The following is a 27046-nucleotide window of genomic DNA, read 5'->3' on the forward strand; positions in this document are numbered from 1 at the left end:
TAAAAATGGTATCTCATATCATACTTAATAGCATCATTTCAGGTGTTTTAGGAATATTTTGTTGTAAAATCAACCTTATTTCATTATATATCATCTCCCAAAATTTCTTAGCTTTTTTCACAAGTCTACCACATATGATGAAAAGATCCTATTTTTTTATTGCATTTCCAGCAGTTTGGTGACATTGAGGCAAATGATTTTGCTAATTTCTTCGGTGTTAAATACCATTTATACATCATTTTGTATATATTTTCTCTTAATGATTGCAAAGATATAAGTTTCAGATCTCTCATCCAAAGCCTTTCCCATTTTTGTAACATTATATCATGACCCAACATTTGTGCCCAGCTAATCATGGTAGGTTTTATTCGTTCTTGTTCACAATAAAGTTCTAACAATAGTTTATACATCTTAGATATAAGATGATCATTTGTATCCAGTAAACGTTTTCTGTAAAGTTTTAAAAAATCCTGTTTTCACATCCTGTAAAAAGACCGAGTTTATTTGATGATAATGGAACCAAGATAGTAAATCTTTAACTTCTTCATATTCTCTTAGTGAACATTTTGTACCTTCCCATTTCAGAAGATCCTGATATGTTACAAATTGAGCTGGTCTTAATGGGCGTAATGTTAGCATTTCTTGTGGTGAAATCCATAACAGAGTTTTTGTTTCTAATAAATGTTTATATCTAATCCATATCCTATAAATAGATGATTTAACCATATGTTGTTGAAATGATGCATGAGTTTTAATTTTATTGTACCACAAATAACCATGCCAACCGCTTCTATTATCAAAACCCTCCAAGTCCAATAAACGTGTATTGTTAAGTCCATCCAGTCTTTCAACCATACTAAAGCAGCCACCTCAGCATATAGCTTAAAATTAGGAAGTGCAAGTCCACCTCTCTCTTTTGAATCCACCAAATATTTATATGCAATCCTTGGTTTTTTACCTTGCCAGATGAAGTTCAATAAATCTTTCTTCCAGGTATTAAAGTACATTACTTGGGATATTATAGGAAGATTCTGAAACAAGAATAATAGTCTTGGTAATACATTCACTTGTATTGTTGAAATGCGGCCAAGCAGGGACAGATTCTTATTAGTCCAAATCATCATATCCTTCTTTATTTCTTCCCATAATTTGATATAGTTGTTAGTAATCAAATCCACATTTTTTATAGAAATCCAAATTCCCAAGTATTTCACTTTAGTCGCTTTCTGCCAACCTGTCGTAGCAATAAAATGTTGTTGTTCTATTCTGGAAATGTTCTTAAAAATCGTTTGTGTTTTCTCTTGATTGATTTAAAATCCTGAAACATTACTATAAGAGTCCAATATCTCCTTCAATTTAAGTGCAGACTGATTAGGATCGTCTAGAATCAATAATAAATCATCAGGAAATGCCCTCATTTTAAATTCCTGTTTGTTTATGTTTAGTCCATTTACATCCTTTGATTCACGAATTTTACAGCACAAGGATTCCAAAACCAAAACAAAAAGTAAAGGAGAAAGCGGACATACTTGTCTCGTCCCTTTTTGTATATTGCATTCTCCTGACATTGATTCATTAACCAATATTTTCGCTTGCTGTTTGGTATATATAGCATCTATACCTCCTCTAAATTTTTCTCCAAAATTCATTACTTCCAAAGTCTTTTTCATATAATCCCAAGAAACCATGTCAAAAGCTTTCTCTGCATCTAGGAAGACAAAAGCTGCTTTATGTTGAATATTATGTTCATAGTACTCCAATGCATCTAAAAGTATCCTAACATTGTCCTTAATTTGTCTTCCCGGAACAAAACCTGCTTGGTCTTCGTGAATCAAATCTTTAATCAACTTTTTGATTCTAGCTGATAAAACAGAGGCATAAATTTTGTAATCTACATTCAACAATGAAATAGGTCTATAGTTAGTTACTTTTTCAGAATTAATGAGATAAAAGCATGTGACCATGATTCAGGTGACATTCCCGTTTCCATTATTGTATTACAAAGCATCAAAAATGGGTTCAACAGATACAGTTTAAAGGTACGGTAAAACAAAGCGGTTATTCCATCTGGACCAGGGGTTTTATCTGTTTTTTTGCTTATTAAAAGCTTCTTCTAGGTCCTCTGAAGAGATTGGTTCATTGATGAATTTCTGTTGGGCTGATGATAATTTTTTAATATTTGTAGAATATAATTTTTCCCATCTTTTTAATCGATATTTCATCTTTTTGGTATAATTTAGTATAAAAGGATACAAATTCCTTTCGAATGTCTATTGTAGTATAAGCAGGTCCTTTTGCTGTTTGTAGTTTGGCTATAATTCTTTTTTGAAAAGAGTCCCTCAACTGAGTTGCCAAAAACTTACCAGGTTTATTTGCCTGTTCAAAGTATCTTTGTTTTGCACATTTCAAATTTTTATCCATTTCCTCAGAAACCACCATATTTAACTGGTGTTTAAGAGCATTTATCTTCCCTGAAATATTGCCTCTTTGATCTTCTTGTGATTCCAGAGTCAAATCTTGTTCAAGTTTTTGTAAATCCCAAAGTATGGTGTTAGTAAACTGTAATTGCTGTTTCCTCCATGCCGTATTCTTCTGGATCATAAATCCCCTGATCACCGCTTTAAAGGCATCCCATACTATATTTAAGGTGGTTTCTCCATTCATATTGATTTCAAAGTAATCTTTAATCAGGGTAGATAATTCCTCCAATATTTTCTCATCTTTAAAAAGTTTGTCATTCAACCTCCATCTGAATGCTTGTCGGTTATTCCACTCAAAAGAAATCGGATTATGATCAGAAAAAGTTCTTGGTACAATGTGTATTTTACACAATTGCGTAAAAATAGATTTACTTGCCCAAATCATGTCTATTCTGGAGTGTGAATCATGCCTTGCTGAATAAAAAGTAAATTCTTTAGCCTTTGTATTCATGGTTCTCCAGATGTCCTGTAATTCCAGATCGTCCATCATTTGAAAAAAGGTCTTTGGAAGAATTCCTTCTTTATCACCTTTAGCTTGGGTTTTCTTATCCAAGAGTGGGGAGGTTATTCCATTAAAATCTCCCATCAGTAAAATCTGTTCTTGGGCATCTTGAAGCAAGATCTCATGCAGTTGTTCATAAAACTTAGCCTTCCCTTCATTAGGTGCATAAATTCCAACCACCAATGTTTTTTGACCCATTATTTTTGTTCTAATTATCATTATGTGACCTTCTTCATCTTTATATACAAATTCAGGGCTCAGACTAGATTGTGCATAAATGACTACTCCTTTAGTTTTAGTTTTGGATGACGTAATGAATGCTTGACCCAGCATTTTCCTTTTTTTCGAGATGTGAGTTTCTTGTAAACAAATTAATGTATATTTCTGTTTTTGTAAAAATTTGAAGATCCTCTCTCTTTTTATCTTCTCATTCAAACCATTGACATTCCATGAAATTACTTTAGCCATGATGGTTCTTTGATTTAATTTAATAGTCTTATAATCTGGTTCCTCCAGCTGCTCCCTTCAATGAAAGCTCCTCTTCTTCTTCTTTCTCATCTTCCTGCTCATCAGAAGGGACATCCGCAAATTCTCTTTTGTACCTTCTCAAAAATTTTCCAACATCTTGTAGTGAAGTGATGGTAGTTCTAACTCCTTTGTACACAAAGGTTAATCCTTGTGGTAGTATCCAACGGTATTTTATTCCATTCTTCCTTAGCGTTGCAGTAAAGTCTTTAAAGACGTTTCTTTTTGACATTAAATGTTTGGGGATGTCTTTAAGTATTATCAGAGTTGTATCTCCTACCGACATTGGATTATCATAATGAAGTTTCATAATTGCATCTTTCATCCTGATATCATAGAAGGTAATCATAACATCCCTTGGTTTAGATTTCTTCAGTCTTGCTGGTAAAGGAATCCTGTAAATTCTATTTATTGCTTGGCCCAAGTCCCATTCATTTATTTGGGTTAGATCTGCCAAAGTCGTTATGATAGCATCTCTGGTGTCACCTAGATCCTCAGGCAAGTTATGTAAACGCAGGTTAAATTCTCTAGTTTTCATATTCATCATGGCCAGCTGGTCCTTAACCATATCTTCCTGAGTAAGTATTGCATCAATTTGTCCCTCATGGCCATCCACCTTCTTCTTAACATCCTTCTGGTCTTCCATTACTTTCTTTAGTGATCCATCCAAAGTCTTCATATCCGTTTTAATCGTATTAACTTGAATTTTCACATCTTTAAGGTCTTCTGTTACCTCATTCATTTTTTGAGTAATTGACTCGGTAAAAGTGTTCAGCATAGTAGTCATTTGATCCATCTGTTTTGACATCTGCTCTTGTTGTTTTGACAGCTGTTCATGTCATTTTGCAGTTGTCTCATTTTGTTTGGCAAACATATCTTGGATTTTCTTTTCCATATTTACTTCTTGCGAGGGTTCTTTAAGTTTAGATATTGCAGGAGATACTGTGTGTATTGATCCAGACCTTTGACAGGATGAAGATATTTGTAGCCGATGCTTTATTTTAGACAGTTTTGGCAGGTCTTGAAAAACTTTATTTCCAGAATGTGGGTAGTTTAGGGCCTTATGTTGAGCATAATCACTGAGATATTTAGGCACAAATCCTCAAAATCAGCTTAAAAATAGACTTATAAAAATTGAAGTACCATTGAGTTTTCTGGATGCTCTAGGTCGGCAAGCATACAGGAAGTAGGAAGTCGTCCGGAAACTGTGGAGCCGCGGACCTTCCATCATCCCCTTTCTGTAGTTTTTAGTGTCCCACCAAGGGGACTCACTTCCGGTCCTGCGGTACCTCTGTCCTTCCCGTCTCCCTGTTATTGGCAGCCGTCTTGCAATGCAGTAGTGTTGTTTCCTAGAGGTCTTCCGGTACTTCAAAATGAATCTTGAAAAAGTGGCTGGCAGACCTTCCCGGCCCAGAAAAAGTATCGTGACCAAGGGGTAGGAGGGTTTTATTTCTCCTTTCCCCTCAAACGTCACTCCAACTGATTGGTGATTGCCCCATCTTTCAAAAAGTTCATTTGTTTAGTCTACCCACAGATCTACTTGATAGAGTCCTTGCCTTTTTATCTGATATCTTTTCTTAATAAAAAGTTTATTGTGCGATGGGGGGGGTGGAGAGTGCAGAGTTCCCAGTTAATTCTGCCACTTGTTTCAGCCTTCTATTCCCGGTAAGATCAAAAGAATTCTTGTTACTCACTTAGATTTCGGAGGGTGAGGTATTTCTTCATTAAAACAGTTCATAAGTTGGTTATAGGTAATGGAGGTCCAAGCCTAAAGCCATAGAGACGCTTGCGGTGATGCAATCTCCCCTCAATGCCAGCGGGACAACATCCACACCTCCAGGGGACTTTAAAAAGCTCCCTCGGAGAGTATGGGAGTCACACCGCTTTCTTCGGGCTGCAGAGGAATTCCTGCATCCTGGTCCACTATTTAGGACTGGGTTGGTGTGCTAAAAGCACTCCAATTCAAAACGTTTCTTGGATTCCCTTGGGAGCTCTCCCAAGGAACGTGCGCTGGGACCAGCTCGATTACCGGAAGTCAGGAAGAATTTTCTAACAGTTAGAGCGGTTCCTCAGTGGAACAGGCTTCCTCGGGAGGTGGTAAGTGCTCCTTTTCTGGAGGTTTTTCAGCAGAGGCTAGATGGCCATCTGTCAGCAATGCTGATTCTATAACCTTAGGCAGATTATGAGAGGGAGGGCACCTTCGCCATCTTCTGGGCATGAAGTATGGGTCACTGGGTGTGTGTGGGGGCTAGGTAGTTCAGAATATCCTGCATTGTGCAGGGGGTTGGACTAGATGACCCTTGGGTCCCTTCCAACTCTATGATTCTATGATATCAATTTCAGCTAAAGTTTATTCCATTTTTTTGTGTGTGCCAACTCACAGCTGACTTAAGGGACCACATTGGGTTTTCAAGGCAAAAGACATTTGGATGTAGTTTGCCATTGCCCGCATCGTGACCCTGTTATTCCTTGGTGGTCTCCCATCCAAATACTAACCAGGGCTGACCCTGCTTAGCTTCTGAGATCTGACAAGATCAGGCTAGCCTGGGGCTAACCAGGTTATGGGAGGAGAATATTACAACATCAGAAATCAGGTGGCTACTGCAGGAGTGGTTCATGGGTTGGGGGGGGGAAGGCTTATAAGCATGTGGGTGGCAGGGAGGGAAGAGGCCCTTAAGTATTCTCTGACTGGGGGCCTCCATAACCTAGCCCTGACCCCTGTCCCACATAAAGTATGTTGCAGTGGTCCAATGTAAATGTTACTAAATCATGGGTAACTGTGGAGTCAGCTTTGTGTGTATGCAAAGTGCCGTCAGAAGAGCCCCGTGGCACAGAGTGGTAAGCTGCAGTGCTGCAGTCCAAACTCTGCTCATGACCTAAGTTCGATCCCAACAGAAGTTGGTTTCAGGTAGCCGGCTCAAGGTTGACTCAGCCTTTCATCCTTCCAAGGTCGGTAAAATGAGTACCCAGCTTGCTGGGGGTAAAGGAAAGATGACTGGAGAAGACACTGGCAAACCACCCTGTAAACAAAGTCTGCCTAGTAAACGTCGGGATGTGACGTCACCCCATGGGTCAGGAATGACCCAATGCTTGTACAGGGGACCTTTACCTTTACCTTTTTTAAGTGCCGTCAAGTCGCAGTCAACTTATGGTTACCTTGTAGAGTTTTCTAGGTAAGGGACTAACAGAGGTGGTTTGCCATTGCCTTCTTCTGCATAATGACCCTGGTATTCGTTGGTGGTCTCCCATCCAAGTACTAGCCAGAGCTGACCCTGCTTAGCTTCTGAGATCTGATGAGATCTATCTATCCAGGTCAGGGGATTATCATCACTCATTAATGTGAACTAATCACCACATGCCTATCTGTCCTTTGAGCTCACTAAGTCTGCAATCTTAAAGATCCTTTCCTGGGAGAAAGCTGCACTGAATAACATGTAACTTCCGATTAAATCTGCTTAAAATTGCTCCCTATGAAAAATATGTTAATAGGTCACTAATTTTGATTTAGTGGTTCTTGATATCTGTTCTTGAAACACCAAGTTGATTCACACATTACAAAATCCTTCTGGCCTCCATGAGGTCTTTGATCATACATGTCCTGAGAGTTTTTTTTTGTGCTCAGAACTTCACTACCAAATACATGGAAGCCAAATCTGGATTCAGACCAAGGTATGTAAGGTAGGGTTGCCAGGTCCCTCTTTGCCACCGGCAGGAGGTTTTTGGGGTGGAGTCTGAGGAGGGTGGGGTTTGGGGAGGGGAGGGACTTCAATGGCATAGAGTCCAATTGCCAAAGCTGCCATTTTCTCCAGTTGAACTGATCTCTATCAGCTGGAGATCAGTTGTACTAGCAGGAGATCTCCAGCTAGTACCTGGAGGTTGGCAACCCTAATATAAGGAGACAGGCTAGACACAACCCGGCACAACCCGGCACCTCCCATTTCATCTCCAGTTGCTCCACTGCACAAACATAGGAGCTGGAGCATAGGGGTGAGAGGTTGCATCATGGACAGGCAACTGGCAAGCCTATCCCCACAAGCCCTTAGGGTTGCCAACCTCCAGGTACTAGCTGGAGATCTCCTGCTAGTACAACTGATCTCCAGCCAATAAAGATCAGTTCCTCTGGAGAAAATGGCTGCTTTAGCAATTGAACACTATGGCATTGAAGTCCCTCCCCTCCCCAAACCCCACCCTCCTCAGGCTCCACCCAAAAAACCTCCCGCCAGTGGCAAAGAAGGACCTGGCAACCCTATTTGCCCTATTCTGAAAACATACATGTAACTGATGCCTACTCATGGCAACCCAGGTCCATTTGAGGTTGGGAAAACAGCATAAAGGGAGTCTTAAACTGCATCTCTAAGTCAGGTCCATGGACACTTTGGAAGCATGAAACTTCCAGAACACATCTAGAACATGGATGCTAATCATGCTGCATACCTATTCTTTCCAGTATCAGAGGAGCATGTTGAATACATTAGGTGCTGTGGAACACAGGCAGTATGGTGCTGTAGCAGTTCGTCTTGTTTGTGGGCTTCCTAGAAGCACCTGGTTGGCTACTGTATGAACAGACTGCTGGACTTTATGGGCCTTGGTCTGATCCAGCAGGGCCTTTCTTGTGTTCTCATGTTCTTATCAAAGTCCTCAGGGGTGACCATGAGCTCTTTGAAATATACAAATAAGTCATGGGATGATTTTTTTTATTCTTTCCCCTTTGACTAGTGTCTTTACCCAGCTTAATATTTAATCTGTAATTTCAGATAACAATAACAAAAATGACTGAATGAAATGCCATTTCATTTTTCATAATCATCAATTATTAACACATTCAGGTAATTGACAGTATCATTTATTTTGGGCGAGAGGTTTGCCCACTTGCTCTGTTAATGATATTTAAGGGTAGTTTGAATACTGAATAAGCAGTTCTGCTTAGGGTTGCCATCCTCCAGGTGTGGCCTGGAGATCTCCCAGAATTACACCTGATCTCCATACTACAGAGATCAGTTCCCCTGGAGAAAATGGCTCCTTTGGAAGGTGGATTCTATGGCATATACCCCAGCATATACCCCACTGGGGTCCCTCGCTTCACCAAATCCCACTCTAACTAGGCTCTGTCCCCAAATCTCCAGGAATTTTCCAACCCAGAGAGTCAGCGTGGCATAGTGTCAGACTAGGATCTGGGAATCTCGGGTTCGAATCCCCACTTCTGCCATGGAAGCTCACTGGGTGACCCTGGCCAGTCACACATTCTCAGTCTAGCCTACCTCACAGGGTTGTTGTGAGGTTAAAATGGAGGAAACAAGAATGATGTGAGCTGCTTTGGGTTCCCATTGGGGAGAAAGGCAGGGTATAAATAAAGTTAATAATAACAGGTGCTATGATAGCCATCTTCAAGTATTTGAAGGGCTGTTGTATACAGAGGATGGAGTGGAGTTGTTTTCTGTTGCACTATAAAGTCGGACCAGAACCAAAGGGTTTAAATTAAATTAGAAGAGTTTTCAGATAAACATTAGGAAGAACTTCCTAATAGTTAGAGGGGTTTCTCAGTGGAACAGTCTTCCTTGGGAGGTGATGGGCAGCAAAGCTGACAGTTTTGGCATCCAGTCTACCTTAGAGTATGCGTGTGCACATGAATTTTGGCTGTTAGTGGGAAAGTATTAAAAACTGCCTTCATCTGACTAAACACATTTAAAGAACATAGCTGAGAGCAAAGACATGAATAAATAAACTCGGCAGCTTTACACTTTCTAGCAAATGGATGCTTACCTGCCCTGAGCCCAATCATGGCTGGGGAATCAGAGCAGGCTAAAAGTAAAAATACATAAATAAATGAATAATATAACATGGCAGTAACAACTAAAGTATAATGCTGAATGCCTGCCAGTGGAGTTTCCATCTGGGATATTTCTGATGGCTAGTAATTTCAGAAACAAATCCTAAAAAAAATGTATCCAGAAACTGAGCCTAAATTAAGTGGTCATATTAGAAGATTAACAACTAAATATAACTGTAAAAAAAATCTATCTAAACAATAATTGCTGTTATTAACACATTTCTTACTATGCATCAAAGTAAGCTTCACAAAAAGTTCAGTGTTTGCCATATTATATCATGAACATGACTGATGTTAATAAAACTTCACCCTTAATAACTAATGCAACAGGGATGAGCAGCCAGTCTACTGAAGCAACAACTACAATGAGCCCAACCACCGCAACTACAGAAGACACCAGCAGCACTTCCACAGAGCCAACCTCTACTCCGAGCCGCTACACCGCAACTACAGAAGACACCAGCCCCTCCAGTGCAACGAAAGAAGATACCAGCAGCCCTTCCACAAAGCCACCCACTACAGCGAGCCCCACAAGCGCAACTACAGAAGACACCAGCAGCACTTCCACAGAGCCAACCTCTACTCCGAGCCGCTCCACCGCAACTACAGAAGACACCAGCCCCTCCAGCGCAACTACAGAAGATACCAGCAGCACTTCCACAGACCCACCCACTACTCCGGGCCCCTCCAGCGCAACTACAGAAGACACCAGCCCCTCCAGCGCAAGTACAGAAGATACCAGCAGCACTTCCACTGAGCCAACCACTACTCTGAGCCCCTCCAGCGCAACTACAGAACACACCAGCAGCACTTCCACAGAGCCACCCACTACTACGAGTCCCTCCAGCGCAACTACAGAAGACACCAGCAGCACTTCCACAGAACGAACCACTACTCAGAACCCCACCAGCGCAACTACAGAAAATAAAAGCCCCTCCAGCGCAACTACAGAAGACACCAGCAGCACTTCCACAAAGTCACCCACTACACCGAGCTTCACAAGTGCAACTACAGAAGACACCAGCAGCACTTCCACAGAGCCACCCACTACTCCGAGCCCCTCTAGCACAACTACAGAAGACACCAGCCCCTCCACCGCAATTACAGAAGACACTAGCAGCACTTCCACAGAGCCAAACGCTACTCCAAGCTCCACCAGCGCAACTACAGAAGACACCAGCAGCACTTCCACAGAGCCACACACTACTCCGAACCCCTCTAGCACAACTACAGAAGACACCAGCCCCTCCACCGCAATTACAGAAGACACTAGCAGCACTTCCACAGAGCCAAACGCTACTCCAAGCTCCACCAGCGCAACTACAGAAGACACCAGCAGCACTTCCACAGAGCCACACACTACACCGAACCCCTCCAGCGCAATTACAGAAGACACCAGCAGCACTTCCACAGAGACAACCGCTACTCCGAGCTCCACCAGCCCAACTACAGAAGACACCACCAGCACTTCCACAGAGCCAACCTCTACTCCGAGCCCTTCAAGTGCAACTATAGAAGACACCAGCAGCACTTCCACAGAGCCAAACGCTACTCCAAGCTCAACCAGCGCAACTACAGAAGAAACCAGCAGTACTTCCACAGAGCCACCATCTACTCCGAGCCCCTCTAGCACAACTAAAGAAGACACCAGCCCCTCCACCGCAATTACAGAAGACACCAGCAGCACTTCCACAGAGCCAAACGCTACTCCAAGCTCAACCAGCGCAACTACAGAAGACACCAGCAGTACTTCCACAGAGCCACCCACTACTCCGAGCCCCTCTAGCACAACTACAGAAGACACCAGCCTCTCCACCGCAATTACAGAAGACACTAGCAGCACTTCCACAGAGCCAAACGCTACTCCAAGCTCAACCAGCGCAACTACAGAAGACACCAGCAGTACTTCCACAGAGCCACACACTACACCGAACCCCTCCAGCGCAACTACAGAAGACACCAGCAGCACTTCCACAGAGACAACCGCTACTCCGAGCTCCACCAGCCCAACTACAGAAGACACCACCAGCACTTCCACAGAGCCAACCTCTACTCCAAGCCCTTCACGTGCAACTATAGAAGACACCAGCAGCACTTCCACAGAGCCAAACGCTACTCCCAGCTCAACCAGCGCAACTACAGAAGAAACCAGAACTACTTCCACAGAGCCACCCGCTACTCCGAGCCCCTCTAGCACAACTACAGAAGACACCAGCCCCTCCACCGCAATTACAGAAGACACCAGCAGCACTTCCACAGAGCCAAACGCTACTCCAAGCTCAACCAGCGCAACTACAGAAGACACCAGCAGTACTTCCACAGAGCCACCCACTACTCCGAGCCCCTCTAGCACAACTACAGAAGACACCAGCCCCTCCACCGCAATTACAGAAGACACTAGCAGCACTTCCACAGAGCCAAACGCTACTCCAAGCTCAACCAGCGCAACTACAGAAGAAACCAGCAGTACTTCCACAGAGCCACCCACTACTCCGAGCCCCTCTAGCACAACTACAGAAGACACCAGCCCCTCCACCGCAATTACAGAAGACACCAGCAGCACTTCCAAAGAGCCAAACGCTACTCCAAGCTCAACCAGCTCAACTACAGAAGACACCAGCAGTACTTCCACAGAGCCACCCACTACTCCGAGCCCCTCTAGCACAACTACAGAAGACACCAGCCCCTCCACCGCAATTACAGAAGACACTAGCAGCACTTCCACAGAGCCACACACTACACCGAACCCCTCCAGCGCAACTACAGAAGACACCAGCAGCACTTCCACAGAGACAACTGCTACTCCGAGCTCCACCAGCCCAACTACAGAAGACACCACCAGCACATCCAAAGAGCCAACCTCTACTCTGAGCCCTTCAAGTACAACTATAGAAGACACCAGCAGCACTTCCAAAGAGCCAAACGCTACTCCAAGCTCAACCAGCGCAACTACAGAAGAAACCAGCAGTACTTCCACAGAGCCACCCACTACTCCGAGCCCTTCTAGCACAACTACAGAAGACACCGGCCCCTCCACCGCAATTACAGAAGACACCAGCAGCACTTCCACAGAGCCAAACGCTACTCCAAGCTCCACCAGCGCAACTACAGAAGACACCAGCAGTACTTCCACAGAGCCAACCACTACTCCGAGCCCCTCTAGCACAACTACAGAAGACACCAGCCCCTCCACCGCAATTACAGAAGACACTAGCAGCACTTCCACAGAGCCAAACGCTACTCCAAGCCCATCCAGCGCAACTACAGAAAACACCAGCAGCACTTCCACACAGCCGACGGCTACTCCAAGCTCCACCAGTGCAATTGCAGAAGATACCAGCCCCTCCAGCTCAACTACAGAAGATACCATCAGCACTTCCACAGAGCCACCCACTACTCTGAGCCCCTCCAGCGCAACTACAGAAGACACCAGCAGCACTTCCACAGAGCCAACCACTACTCCGAGCTACACCAGTGCAACTACACAAGAAACAAGCAGCACGTCCACACAGCCACCCACTACTCCGAGCCCCTCCAGGGCAACTACAGAAGACACAAGCAGCACTTCCACAGAGCCACCCACTACTCCGAGCCCCTCTAGCACAACTACAGAAGACACCAGCCCCTCCACCGCAATTGCAGAAGAAACTAGCAGCACTTCCACAGAGCCAAACGCTACTCCAAGCTCAACCAGCGCAACTACAGAAGAAACCAGCAGTACTTCCACAGAGACACCCACTACTCCGAGCCCCTCTAGCACAACTACAGAAGACACCAGCTCCTCCACCGCAATTACAGAAGACACCAGCAGCACTTCCACAGAGCCAAACGCTACTCCAAGCTCAACCAGCGCAACTACAGAAGACACCAGCAGTACTTCCACAGAGCCACCCACTACTTCGAGCCCCTCTAGCACAACTACAGAAGACACCAGCCCCTCCACCGCAATTACAGAAGACACTAGCAGCACTTCCACAGAGCCAAACGCTACTCCAAGCTCAACCAGCTCAACTACAGAAGAAAGCAGCAGTACTTCCACAGAGCCACCCACTACTCCGAGCCCCTCTAGCACAACTACAGAAGACACCAGCCCCTCCAGCGCAACTACAGAAAACACCAGCAGCACTTCCACACAGCCGACGGCTACTCCAAGCTCCACCAGTGCAATTGCAGAAGATACCAGCCCCTCCAGCGAAACTACAGAAGATACCATCAGCACTTCCACAGAGCCACCCACTACTCTGAGCCCCTCCAGCGCAACTACAGAAGACACCAGCAGCACTTCCACAGAGCCAACCACTACTTTGAGCTACACCAGTGCAACTACACAAGAAACAAGCAGCACGTCCACACAACCACCCACTACTCCGAGCCCCTCCAGCGCAACTACAGAAGACACCAGCAGCACTTCCACAGAGACAACCCCTACTCCGAGCTCCACCAGCCCAACTACAGAAGACACTACCAGCACTTCCACAGAGCCAACCTCTACTCCGAGCCCTTCAAGTGCAACTATTGAAGACACCAGCAGCACTTCCACAGAGCCAAACGCTACTCCAAGCTCAACCAGCGCAACTACAGAAGAAACCAGCAGTACTTCCACAGAGCCACCCACTACTCCGAGCCCCTCTAGCACAACTACAGAAGGCACCAGCCCCTCCACCGCAATTACAGAAGACACCAGCAGCACTTCCACAGAGCCAAACGCTACTCCAAACTCAACCAGAGCAACTACAGAAGACACCAGCAGTACTTCCACAGAGCCACCCACTACTCCGAGCCCCTCTAGCACAACTACAGAACACACCAGCCCCTCCACCGCAATTACAGAAGAAACTAGTAGCACTTCCACAGAGCCAAACGCTACTCCAAGCTCCACCAGCGCAACTACAGAAGACACCAGCAGCACTTCCACAGAGCCACACACTACACCGAACCCCTCCAGCGCAACTACAGAAGACACCAGCAGCACTTCCACAGAGACAACCGCTACTCCGAGCTCCACCAGCCCAACTACAGAAGACACCACCAGCACTTCCACAGAGCCAACCTCTACTCCGAGCCCTTCAAGTGCAACTATAGAAGACACCAGAAGCACTTCCACAGAGCCAAACGCTACTCCAAGCTCAACCAGCGCAACTACAGAAGAAACCAGCAGTACTTCCACAGAGCCACCCACTACTCCGAGCCCCTCTAGCACAACTACAGAAGACACCAGCCCCTCCACCGCAATTACAGAAGACACCAGCAGCACTTCCACAGAGCCAAACGCTACTCCAAGCTCAACCAGCGCAACTACAGAAGACACCAGCAGTACTTCCAAAGAGCCACCCACTACTTCGAGCCCCTCTAGCACAACTACAGAAGACACCAGCCCCTCCACCGCAATTACAGAAGACACTAGCAGCACTTCCACAGAGCCAAACGCTACTCCAAGCTCAACCAGCGCAACTACAGAAGAAACCAGCAGTACTTCCACAGAGCCACCCACTACTCCGAGCCCCTCTAGCACAACTACAGAAGACACCAGCCCCTCCACCGCAATTACAGAAGACACTATCAGCACTTCCACAGAGCCAAATGCTACTCCAAGCTCCACCAGTGCAATTGATGAAGATACCAGCCCCTCCAGCGCAACTACAGAAGATACCATCAGCACTTCCACAGAGCCAACCTCTACTACGAGCCCTTCAAGTGCAACTATAGAAGACACCAGCACCACTTCCACAGAGCCAAACGCTAGTCCAAGCTCAACAAGCGCAACTACAGAAGACACCAGCAGTACTTCCACAGAGCCACCCACTACTCCGAGCCCCTCTAGAAAAACTACAGAAGACACCAGCCCCTCCACCGCAATTATAGAAGACACTAGCAGCACTTCCACAGAGACAAACGCTACTCCAAGCCCCTCCAGCGCAACTACAGAAGACACCAGCAGCACTTCCACGGAGCCACCCACTACTCTGAGCCCCTCCAGCGCAACTACAGAAGACACCAGCAGCACTTCCACAGAGCCAACCACTACTCCGAGCTACACCAGTGCAACTACACAAGAAACAAGCAGCACGTCCACACAGCCACCCACTACTCCGAGCCCCTCCAGCGCAACTACAGAAGACACAAGCAGCACTTCCACAGAGCCAAACGCTACTCAAAGCTCAACCAGCGCAACTTCAGAAGAAACCAGCAGTACTTCCACAGAGCCACCCACTACTCCGAGCCCCTCTAGCACAACTACAGAAGACACCAGCCCCTCCACCGCAATTACAGAAGACACCAGCAGCACTTCCACAGAGCCAAACGCTACTCCAAACTCAACCAGAGCAACTACAGAAGACACCAGCAGTACTTCCACAGAGCCACCCACTACTCCGAGCCCCTCTAGCACAACTACAGAACACACCAGCCCCTCCACCGCAATTACAGAAGAAACTAGTAGCACTTCCACAGAGCCAAACGCTACTCCAAGCTCCACCAGCGCAACTACAGAAGACACCAGCAGCACTTCCACAGAGCCACACACTACACCGAACCCCTCCAGCGCAACTACAGAAGACACCAGCAGCACTTCCACAGAGACAACCGCTACTCCGAGCTCCACCAGCCCAACTACAGAAGACACCACCAGCACTTCCACAGAGCCAACCTCTACTCCGAGCCCTTCAAGTGCAACTATAGAAGACACCAGAAGCACTTCCACAGAGCCAAACGCTACTCCAAGCTCAACCAGCGCAACTACAGAAGAAACCAGCAGTACTTCCACAGAGCCACCCACTACTCCGAGCCCCTCTAGCACAACTACAGAAGACACCAGCCCCTCCACCGCAATTACAGAAGACACCAGCAGCACTTCCACAGAGCCAAACGCTACTCCAAGCTCAACCAGCGCAACTACAGAAGACACCAGCAGTACTTCCAAAGAGCCACCCACTACTTCGAGCCCCTCTAGCACAACTACAGAAGACACCAGCCCCTCCACCGCAATTACAGAAGACACTAGCAGCACTTCCACAGAGCCAAACGCTACTCCAAGCTCAACCAGCGCAACTACAGAAGAAACCAGCAGTACTTCCACAGAGCCACCCACTACTCCGAGCCCCTCTAGCACAACTACAGAAGACACCAGCCCCTCCACCGCAATTACAGAAGACACTATCAGCACTTCCACAGAGCCAAACGCTACTCCAAGCTCCACCAGTGCAATTGATGAAGATACCAGCCCCTCCAGCGCAACTACAGAAGATACCATCAGCACTTCCACAGAGCCAACCTCTACTACGAGCCCTTCAAGTGCAACTATAGAAGACACCAGCACCACTTCCACAGTGCCAAACGCTACTCCAAGCTCAACCAGCGCAACTACAGAAGACACCAGCAGTACTTCCACAGAGCCACCCACTACTCCGAGCCCCTCTAGCAAAACTACAGAAGACACCAGCCCCTCCACCGCAATTATAGAAGACACTAGCAGCACTTCCACAGAGACAAACGCTACTCCAAGCCCCTCCAGCGCAACTACAGAAGATACCATCAGCACTTCCACGGAGCCACCCACTACTCTGAGCCCCTCCAGCGCAACTACAGAAGACACCAGCAGCACTTCCACAGAGCCAACCACTACTCCGAGCTACACCAGTGCAACTACACAAGAAACAAGCAGCACGTCCACACAGCCACCCACTACTCCGAGCCCCTCCAGCGCAACTACAGAAGACACAAGCAGCACTTCCACAGAGCCAAACGCTACTCAAAGCTCAACCAGCGCAACTTCAGAAGAAACCAGCAGTACTTCCACAGAGCCACCCACTACTCCGAGCCCCTCTAGCACAACTACAGAAGACACCAGCCCCTCCACTGCAATTACAGAAGACACTAGCAGCACTTCCACAGAGCCAAACGCTACTCCAAGCTCAACCAGCTCAACTACAGAAGAAAGCAGCAGTACTTCCACAGAGCCACCCACTACTCCGAGCCCCTCTAGCACAACTACAGAAGACACCAGCCCCTCCAGCGCAACTACAGAAAACACTAGCAGCACTTCCACACAGCCGACGGCTACTCCAAGCTCCACCAGTGCAATTGCAGAAGATACCAGCCCCTCCAGCGAAACTACAGAAGATACCATCAGCACTTCCACAGAGCCACCCACTACTCTGAGCCCCTCCAGCGCAACTACAGAAGACACCAGCAGCACTTCCACAGAGCCAACCACTACTTTGAGCTACACCAGTGCAACTACACAAGAAACAAGCAGCACGTCCACACAACCACCCACTACTCCGAGCCCCTCCAGCGCAACTACAGAAGACACCAGCAGCACTTCCACAGAGACAACCCCTACTCCGAGCTCCACCAGCCCAACTACAGAAGACACTACCAGCACTTCCACAGAGCCAACCTCTACTCCGAGCCCTTCAAGTGCAACTATTGAAGACACCAGCAGCACTTCCACAGAGCCAAACGCTACTCCAAGCTCAACCAGCGCAACTACAGAAGAAACCAGCAGTACTTCCACAGAGCCACCCACTACTCCGAGCCCCTCTAGCACAACTACAGAAGACACCAGCCCCTCCACCGCAATTACAGAAGACACCAGCAGCACTTCCACAGAGCCAAACGCTACTCCAAACTCAACCAGAGCAACTACAGAAGACACCAGCAGTACTTCCACAGAGCCACCCACTACTCCGAGCCCCTCTAGCACAACTACAGAACACACCAGCCCCTCCACCGCAATTACAGAAGAAACTAGTAGCACTTCCACAGAGCCAAACGCTACTCCAAGCTCCACCAGCGCAACTACAGAAGACACCAGCAGCACTTCCACAGAGCCACACACTACACCGAACCACTCCAGCGCAACTACAGAAGACACCAGCAGCACTTCCACAGAGACAACCGCTACTCCGAGCTCCACCAGCCCAACTACAGAAGACACCACCAGCACTTCCACAGAGCCAACCTCTACTCCGAGCCCTTCAAGTGCAACTATAGAAGACACCAGAAGCACTTCCAAAGAGCCAAACGCTACTCCAAGCTCAACCAGCGCAACTACAGAAGAAACCAGCAGTACTTCCACAGAGCCACCCACTACTCCGAGCCCCTCTAGCACAACTACAGAAGACACCAGCCCCTCCACCGCAATTACAGAAGAAAACAACAGCACTTCCACAGAGCCAAACGCTACTCCAAGCTCAACCAGCGCAACTACAGAAGACACCAGCAGTACTTCCAAAGAGCCACCCACTACTTCGAGCCCCTCTAGCACAACTACAGAAGACACCAGCCCCTCCACCGCAATTACAGAAGACACTAGCAGCACTTCCACAGAGCCAAACGCTACTCCAAGCTCAACAAGCGCAACTACAGAAGAAACCAGCAGTACTTCCACAGAGCCACCCACTACTCCGAGCCCCTCTAGCACAACTACAGAAGACACCAGCCCCTCCACCGCAATTACAGAAGACACTATCAGCACTTCCACAGAGCCAAACGCTACTCCAAGCTCCACCAGTGCAATTGATGAAGATACCAGCCCCTCCAGCGCAACTACAGAAGATACCATCAGCACTTCCACAGAGCCAACCTCTACTACGAGCCCTTCAAGTGCAACTATAGAAGACACCAGCACCACTTCCACAGAGCCAAACGCTACTCCAAGCTCAACCAGCGCAACTACAGAAGACACCAGCAGTACTTCCACAGAGCCACCCACTACTCCGAGCCCCTCTAGCAAAACTACAGAAGACACCAGCCCCTCCACCGCAATTATAGAAGACACTAGCAGCACTTCCACAGAGACAAACGCTACTCCAAGCCCCTCCAGCGCAACTACAGAAGATACCATCAGCACTTCCACAGAGCCACCCACTACTCTGAGCCCCTCCAGCGCAACTACAGAAGACACCAGCAGCACTTCCACAGAGCCAACCACTACTCCGAGCTACACCAGTGCAACTACACAAGAAACAAGCAGCACGTCCACACAGCCACCCACTACTCCGAGCCCCTCCAGCGCAACTACAGAAGACACAAGCAGCACTTCCACAGAGCCAAACGCTACTCAAAGCTCAACCAGCGCAACTTCAGAAGAAACCAGCAGTACTTCCACAGAGCCACCCACTACTCCGAGCCCCTCTAGCACAACTACAGAAGACACCAGCCCCTCCACTGCAATTACAGAAGACACTAGCAGCACTTCCACAGAGCCGAACGCTACTCCAAGCTCCACCAGTGCAATTGCAGAAGATACCAGCCCCTCCAGCGCAACTACAGAAGAAACCAGCAGTACTTCCACAGAGCCACCCGCTACTCCGAGGCCCTCTAGCACAACTACAGAAGACACCAGCCCCTCCACCGCAATTACAGAAGACACCAGCAGTACTTCCACAGAGCCACCCACTACTCCGAGCCCCTCTAGCACAACGACAGAAGACAACAGCAGCACTTCCACAGAGACAACCGCTACTCCGAGCCCCTCTAGCACAACTACAGAAGACACCAGCCCCTCCACCGCAATTACAGAGGACACTAGCAGCACTTCCACAGAGCCAAACGCTACTCCAAGCTCCACCAGCGCAACTACAGAAGACACCAGCAGCACTTCCACAGAGCCACACACTAAACCGAACCCCTCCAGCGCAACTACAGAAAACACCAGCAGCACTTCCACAGAGACAACCGCCACTCCGAGCTCCACCAGCCCAACTACAGAAGACACCACCAGCACTTCCACAGAGCCAACCTCTACTCCGAGCCCTTCAAGTGCAACTATAGAAGACACCAGCAGCACTTCCACAGAGCCAAACGCTACTCCAAGCTCAACCAGCGCAACTACAGAAGAAACCAGCAGTATTTCCACAGAGCCACCCACTACTCCGAGCCCCTCTAGCACAACTACAGAAGACACCAGCCCCTCCACCGCAATTGCAGAAGACACTAGCAGCACTTCCACAGAGCCAAACGCTACTCCAAGCTCCACCAGTGCAATTGCAGAAGATACCAGCCCCTCCAGCGCAACTACAGAAGATACCATCAGCACTTCCACAGAGACAACCTCTACTCCGAGCCCTTCGAGTGCAACTATAGAAGTCACCAGCAGCACTTCCACAGAGCCAAACGCTACTCCAAGCTCAACCAGCGCAACTACAGAAGACACCAGCAGCACTTCCACAAAGTCACCCACTACACCGAGCTTCACAAGTGCAACTACAGAAGACGCCAGCAGCACTTCCACAGAGCCACCCACTACTCCGAGCCCCTCTAGCACAACTACAGAAGACACCAGCCCCTCCACCGCAATTACAGAAGACACTAGCAGCACTTCCACAAAGCCAAACGCTACTCCAAGCTCCACCAGCGCAACTACAGAAGACACCAGCAGCACTTCCACAGAGCCACACACTACTCCGAGCCCCTCTAGCACAACTACAGAAGACACCAGCCCCTCCACCGCAATTACAGAAGACACTAGCAGCACTTCCACAGAGCCAAACGCTACTCCAAGCTCCACCAGCGCAACTACAGAAGACACCAGCAGCACTTCCACAGAGCCACACACTACACCGAACCCCTCCAGCGCAATTACAGAAAACACCAGCAGCACTTCCACAGAGACAACCGCCACTCCGAGCTCCACCAGCCCAACTACAGAAGACACCAGCAGCACTTCCACAGAGCCAACCTCTACTCCGAGCCCTTCAAGTGCAACTATAGAAGACACCAGCAGCACTTCCACAGAGCCAAACGCTACTCCAAGCTCAACCAGCGCAACTACAGAAGAAACCAGCAGTACTTCCACAGAGCCACCCACTACTCCGAGCCCCTCTAGCACAACTACAGAAGACACCAGCCCCTCCACCGCAATTACAGAAGACACAAGCAGCACTTCCACAGAGCCAAACGCTACTCCAAGCTCAACCAGCGCAACTACAGAAGACACCAGCAGTACTTCCAAAGAGCCACCCACTACTTCGAGCCCCTCTAGCACAACTACAGAAGACACCAGCCCCTCCACCGCAATTACAGAAGACACTAGCAGCACTTCCACAGAGCCAAACGCTACTCCAAGCTCAACCAGCGCAACTACAGAAGAAACCAGCAGTACTTCCACAGAGCCACCCACTACTCCGAGCCCCTCTAGCACAACTACAGAAGACACCAGCCCCTCCACCGCAATTACAGAAGACACTATCAGCACTTCCACAGAGCCAAACGCTACTCCAAGCTCCACCAGTGCAATTGATGAAGATACCAGCCCCTCCAGCGCAACTACAGAAGATACCATCAGCACTTCCACAGAGCCAACCTCTACTACGAGCCCTTCAAGTGCAACTATAGAAGACACCAGCAGCACTTCCACAGAGCCAAACGCTACTCCAAGCTCAACCAGCGCAACTACAGAAGACACCAGCAGTACTTCCACAGAGCCACCCACTACTCCGAGCCCCTCTAGCAAAACTACAGAAGACACCAGCCCCTCCACCGCAATTATAGAAGACACTAGCAGCACTTCCACAGAGCCAAACGCTACTCCAAGCCCCTCCAGCGCAACTACAGAAGATACCATCAGCACTTCCACGGAGCCACCCACTACTCTGAGCCCCTCCAGCGCAACTACAGAAGACACCAGCAGCACTTCCACAGAGCCAACCACTACTCCGAGCTACACCAGTGCAACTACACAAGAAACAAGCAGCACGTCCACACAGCCACCCACTACTCCGAGCCCCTCCAGCGCAACTACAGAAGACACAAGCAGCACTTCCACAGAGCCAAACGCTACTCAAAGCTCAACCAGCGCAACTTCAGAAGAAACCAGCAGTACTTCCACAGAGCCACCCACTACTCCGAGCCCCTCTAGCACAACGACAGAAGACACCAGCAGCACTTCCACAGAGACAACCGCTACTCCGAGCCCCTCTAGCACAACTACAGAAGACACCAGCCCCTCCACCGCAATTACAGAAGACACTAGCAGCACTTCCACAGAGCCAAACGCTACTCCAAGCTCCACCAGCGCAACTACAGAAGACACCAGCAGCACTTCCACAGAGCCACACACTACACCGAACCCCTCCAGCGCAACTACAGAAGACACCAGCAGCACTTCCACAGAGACAACCGCCACTCTGAGCTCCACCAGCCCAACTACAGAAGACACCACCAGCACTTCCACAGAGCCAACCTCTACTCCGAGCCCTTCAAGTGCAACTATAGAAGACACCAGCAGCACTTCCACAGAGTTAAACGCTACTCCAAGCTCAACCAGCGCAACTACAGAAGAAACCAGCAGTACTTCCACAGAGCCACCATCTACTCCGAGCCCCTCTAGCACAACTACAGAAGACACCAGCCCCTCCACCGCAATTACAGAAGACACCAGCAGCACTTCCACAGAGCCAAACGCTACTCCAAGCTCAACCAGCGCAACTACAGAAGACACCAGCAGTACTTCCACAGAGCCACCCACTACTCCGAGCCCCTCTAGCACAACTACAGAAGACACCAGCCCCTCCACCGCAATTACAGAAGACACTAGCAGCACTTCCACAGAGCCACACACTACACCGAACCCCTCCAGCGCAACTACAGAAGACACCAGCAGCACTTCCACAGAGACAACTGCTACTCCGAGCTCCACCAGCCCAACTACAGAAGACACCACCAGCACTTCCAAAGAGCCAACCTCTACTCCGAGCCCTTCAAATGCAACTATAGAAGACACCAGCAGCACTTCCACAGAGCCAAACGCTACTCCAAGCTCAACCAGCGCAACTACAGAAGAAACCAGCAGTACTTCCACAGAGCCACCCACTACTCCGAGCCCTTCTAGCACAACTACAGAAGACACCAGCCCCTCCACCGCAATTACAGAAGACACCAGCAGCACTTCCACAGAGCCAAACGCTACTCCAAGCTCAACCAGCGCAACTACAGAAGACACCAGCAGTACTTCCACAGAGCCACCCACTACTCCGAGCCCCTCTAGCACAACTACAGAAGACACCAGCCCCTCCACCGCAATTGCAGAAGACACTAGCAGCACTTCCACAGAGCCAAACGCTACTCCAAGCTCCACCAGTGCAATTGCAGAAGATACCAGCCCCTCCAGCGCAACTACAGAAGATACCATCAGCACTTCCACAGAGCCAACCTCTACTCCGAGCCCTTCAAGTGCAACTATAGAAGACACCAGCAGCACTTCCACAGAGCCAAACGCTACTCCAAGCTCAACCAGCGCAACTACAGAAGACACCAGCCCCTCCACCGCAATTACAGAAGACACTAGCAGCACTTCCACAGAGCCAAACGCTACTCCAAGCCCCTCCAGCGCAACTACAGAAGATACCATCAGCACTTCCACGGAGCCACCCACTACTCTGAGCCCCTCCAGCGCAACTACAGAAGACACCAGCAGCACTTCCACAGAGCCAACCACTACTCCGAGCTACACCAGTGCAACTACACAAGAAACAAGCAGCACGTCCACACAGCCACCCACTACTCCGAGCCCCTCCAGCGCAACTACAGAAGACACAAGCAGCACTTCCACAGAGCCAAACGCTACTCCAAGCTCAACCAGCGCAACTACAGAAGAAACCAGCAGTACTTCCACAGAGCCACCCACTACTCCGAGCCCCTCTAGCACAACTACAGAAGACACCAGCCCCTCCACCGCAATTACAGAAGACACTAGCAGCACTTCCACAGAGCCAAACGCTACTCCAAGCTCCACCAGTGCAATTGCAGAAGATACCAGCCCCTCCAGCGCAACTACAGAAGAAACCAGCAGTACTTCCACAGAGCCACCCGCTACTCCGAGCCCCTCTAGCACAACTACAGAAGACACCAGCCCCTCAACCGCAATTACAGAAGACACCAGCAGCACTTCCACAGAGCCAAACGCTACTCCAAGCTCAACCAGCGCAACTACAGAAGACACCAGCAGTACTTCCACAGAGCCACCCACTACTCCGAGCCTCTCTAGCACAACTACAGAAGACACCAGCCCCTCCACCGCAATTACAGAAGACACTAGCAGCACTTCCACAGAGCCAAACGCTACTCCAAGCTCAACCAGCGCAACTACAGAAGACACCAGCCCCTCCACCGCAATTACAGAAGACACTAGCAGCACTTCCACAGAGCCAAACGCTACTCCAAGCCTCTCCAGCGCAACTACAGAAGATACCATCAGCACTTCCACGGAGCCACCCACTACTCTGAGCCCCTCCAGCGCAACTACAGAAGACACCAGCAGCACTTCCACAGAGCCAACCACTACTCCGAGCTACACCAGTGCAACTACACAAGAAACAAGCAGCACGTCCACACAGCCACCCACTACTCCGAGCCCCTCCAGCGCAACTACAGAAGACACAAGCAGCACTTCCACAGAGCCAAACGCTACTCCAAGCTCAACCAGCGCAACTACAGAAGACACCAGCAGTACTTCCACAGAGCCACCCACTACTCCGAGCCCCTCTAGCACAACTACAGAAGACACCAGCCCCTCCACCGCAATTACAGAAGACACTAGCAGCACTTCCACAGAGCCAAACGCTACTTCAAGCTCCACCAGTGCAATTGCAGAAGATACCAGCCCCTCCAGCGCAACTACAGAAGAAACCAGCAGTACTTCCACAGAGCCACCCGCTACTCCGAGCCCCTCTAGCACAACTACAGAAGACACCAGCCCCTCAACCGCAATTACAGAAGACACCAGCAGCACTTCCACAGAGCCAAACGCTACTCCAAGCTCAACCAGCGCAACTACAGAAGACACCAGCAGTACTTCCACAGAGCCACCCACTACTCCGAGCCCCTCTAGCACAACTACAGAAGACACCAGCCCCTCCACCGCAATTACAGATAACACTAGCAGCACTTCTACAGAGCCAAACGCTACTCCAAGCTCCACCAGCGCAACTACAGAAGACACCAGCAGCACTTCCACAGAGCCACACACTACTCCGAACCCCTCCAGCGCAATTACAGAAGACACCAGCAGCACTTCCACAGAGACAACCGCTACTCCGAGCTCCACCAGCCCAACTACAGAAGACACCACCAGCACTTCCGCAGAGCCAACCTCTACTCCGAGCCCTTCAAGTTCAACTATAGAAGACACCAGCAGCACTTCCACAGAGCCAAACGCTACTTCAAGCTCAACCAGCGCAACTACAGAAGAAACCAGCAGTACTTCCACAGAGCCACCCACTACTCCGAGCCCCTCTAGCACAACTACAGAAGACACCAGCCCCTCCACCGCAATTACAGAAGACACCAGCAGCACTTCCACAGAGCCAAACGCTACTCCGAGCTCAACCAGCGCAACTACAGAAGAAACCAGCAGTACTTCCACAGAGCCACCCACTACTCCGAGCCCCTCTAGCACAACTACAGAAGACACCAGCCCCTCCACCGCAATTACAGAATACACTAGCAGCACTTCCACAGAGCCAACCGCTACTCCGAGCCCCAGCAACGAAACTACAGAAGACACCAGCAGCACTTCAACAGAACAAACTGCTACTCCAAGCTCCACCAGTGCAATTACAGAAGACACCAGCCCCTCCAGCACAACTACAGAAGACACCAGCAGCACTTCCACAGAGCCAACTGCTACTCCGAGCTACACCAGTGCAACTACACAAGAAAAAAGCAGCACGTCCACACAGCCACCCAGTATTCCGAGCCCCTCCAGCGCAAATACAGAAAACACCAGCAGCATTTCCATAGAGCCAACCGCTACTCCGAGCTCCACCAGCGCAACTACAGAACACACCAGCAGCCTTTCCACAGAGCCACCCACTACTACAAGCCCCTCCAGCGAAACTACAGAAGACACAAGCAGCACTTCCGCAGAGCCAACCGCTATTCCGAGCCCCACCAGCAAAACTACAAAAGAAACCACCAGCACTTCCACAGAGCCAACCTCTACTCCGAGCCCCACCAGCGCAACTATAGAAGAAACCAGCAGCACTTCCAGAGAGCCAACAGCTACTCCGAGCCCCTCCAGCGCAACTACAGAAGACACCAGCAGCACTTCCACAGAACGAACCACTACTCCGAGCCCTACCAGCGCAACTACAGAAAATATCAGCCCCTCCAGCGCAACTACAGAAGACACCAGCAGCACTTCCACAGTGCCAACCGCTACTCCGAGCTCCACCAGCCCAACTACAGAAGACACCAGCAGCACTTCCACAGAGCCACCCACTACTCCGAGCCCCTCCAGCACAACTGCAGAAGACACCACCAGCACTTCCACAGAGCCAACCGCTACTCCGAGCCCCAGCAGCGCAACTACAGAAGACACCACCAGCACATCCACAGAGCCAACCACTACTCCGAGCCCCAGCAGCGCAGCTACAGAAGACACCAGCAGCACTTCCACAGAGCCAACCGCTACTCCGAGCCCCAGCAGCGCAACTATAGAAGAAACCAGCAGCACTTCCACAGAGCCAAAAGCTACTCTGAGCTCCACCAGCGCAACTACTGAAGACACCAGCAGTACTTCCACAGAGCCACCCGCTACTCCGAGCCCCTCCAGCACAACTACAGAAGGCACCAGCCCGTCCACCGCAACTACAGAAGACACTAGCAGCCCTTCCACAGAGCCAACCGTTTCTCCGAGCCCAAGCAGGGAAACTACAGAAGACACCAGCAGCTCTTCCACAGAGCGAACCGTTACTCCGAGCCCCTCCA

At 49.0% G+C, this 27046-nt stretch overlaps 2 protein-coding genes across 2 annotated transcripts; both read left to right on the forward strand.

The window, feature by feature from the left end:
- Positions 1-11661: 11661 nt before the first annotated feature.
- LOC130473941 (uncharacterized) lies at positions 11662-13992 on the forward strand (the record flags this gene model as incomplete). Its single annotated transcript, XM_056845593.1, has 3 exons — positions 11662-12021; positions 12886-12966; positions 13945-13992. Coding segments are annotated over 3 exons (489 nt in total), but the record flags the coding sequence as incomplete, so codon positions are not given.
- Positions 13993-20460: 6468 nt separating this feature from the next.
- LOC130473952 (uncharacterized) lies at positions 20461-22821 on the forward strand (the record flags this gene model as incomplete). Its single annotated transcript, XM_056845606.1, has 2 exons — positions 20461-20538; positions 22774-22821. Coding segments are annotated over 2 exons (126 nt in total), but the record flags the coding sequence as incomplete, so codon positions are not given.
- Positions 22822-27046: the final 4225 nt, after the last annotated feature.

This window comes from Euleptes europaea, chromosome 1, assembly GCF_029931775.1.
Source record: "Euleptes europaea isolate rEulEur1 chromosome 1, rEulEur1.hap1, whole genome shotgun sequence".
NCBI lineage: Eukaryota > Metazoa > Chordata > Lepidosauria > Squamata > Sphaerodactylidae > Euleptes > Euleptes europaea.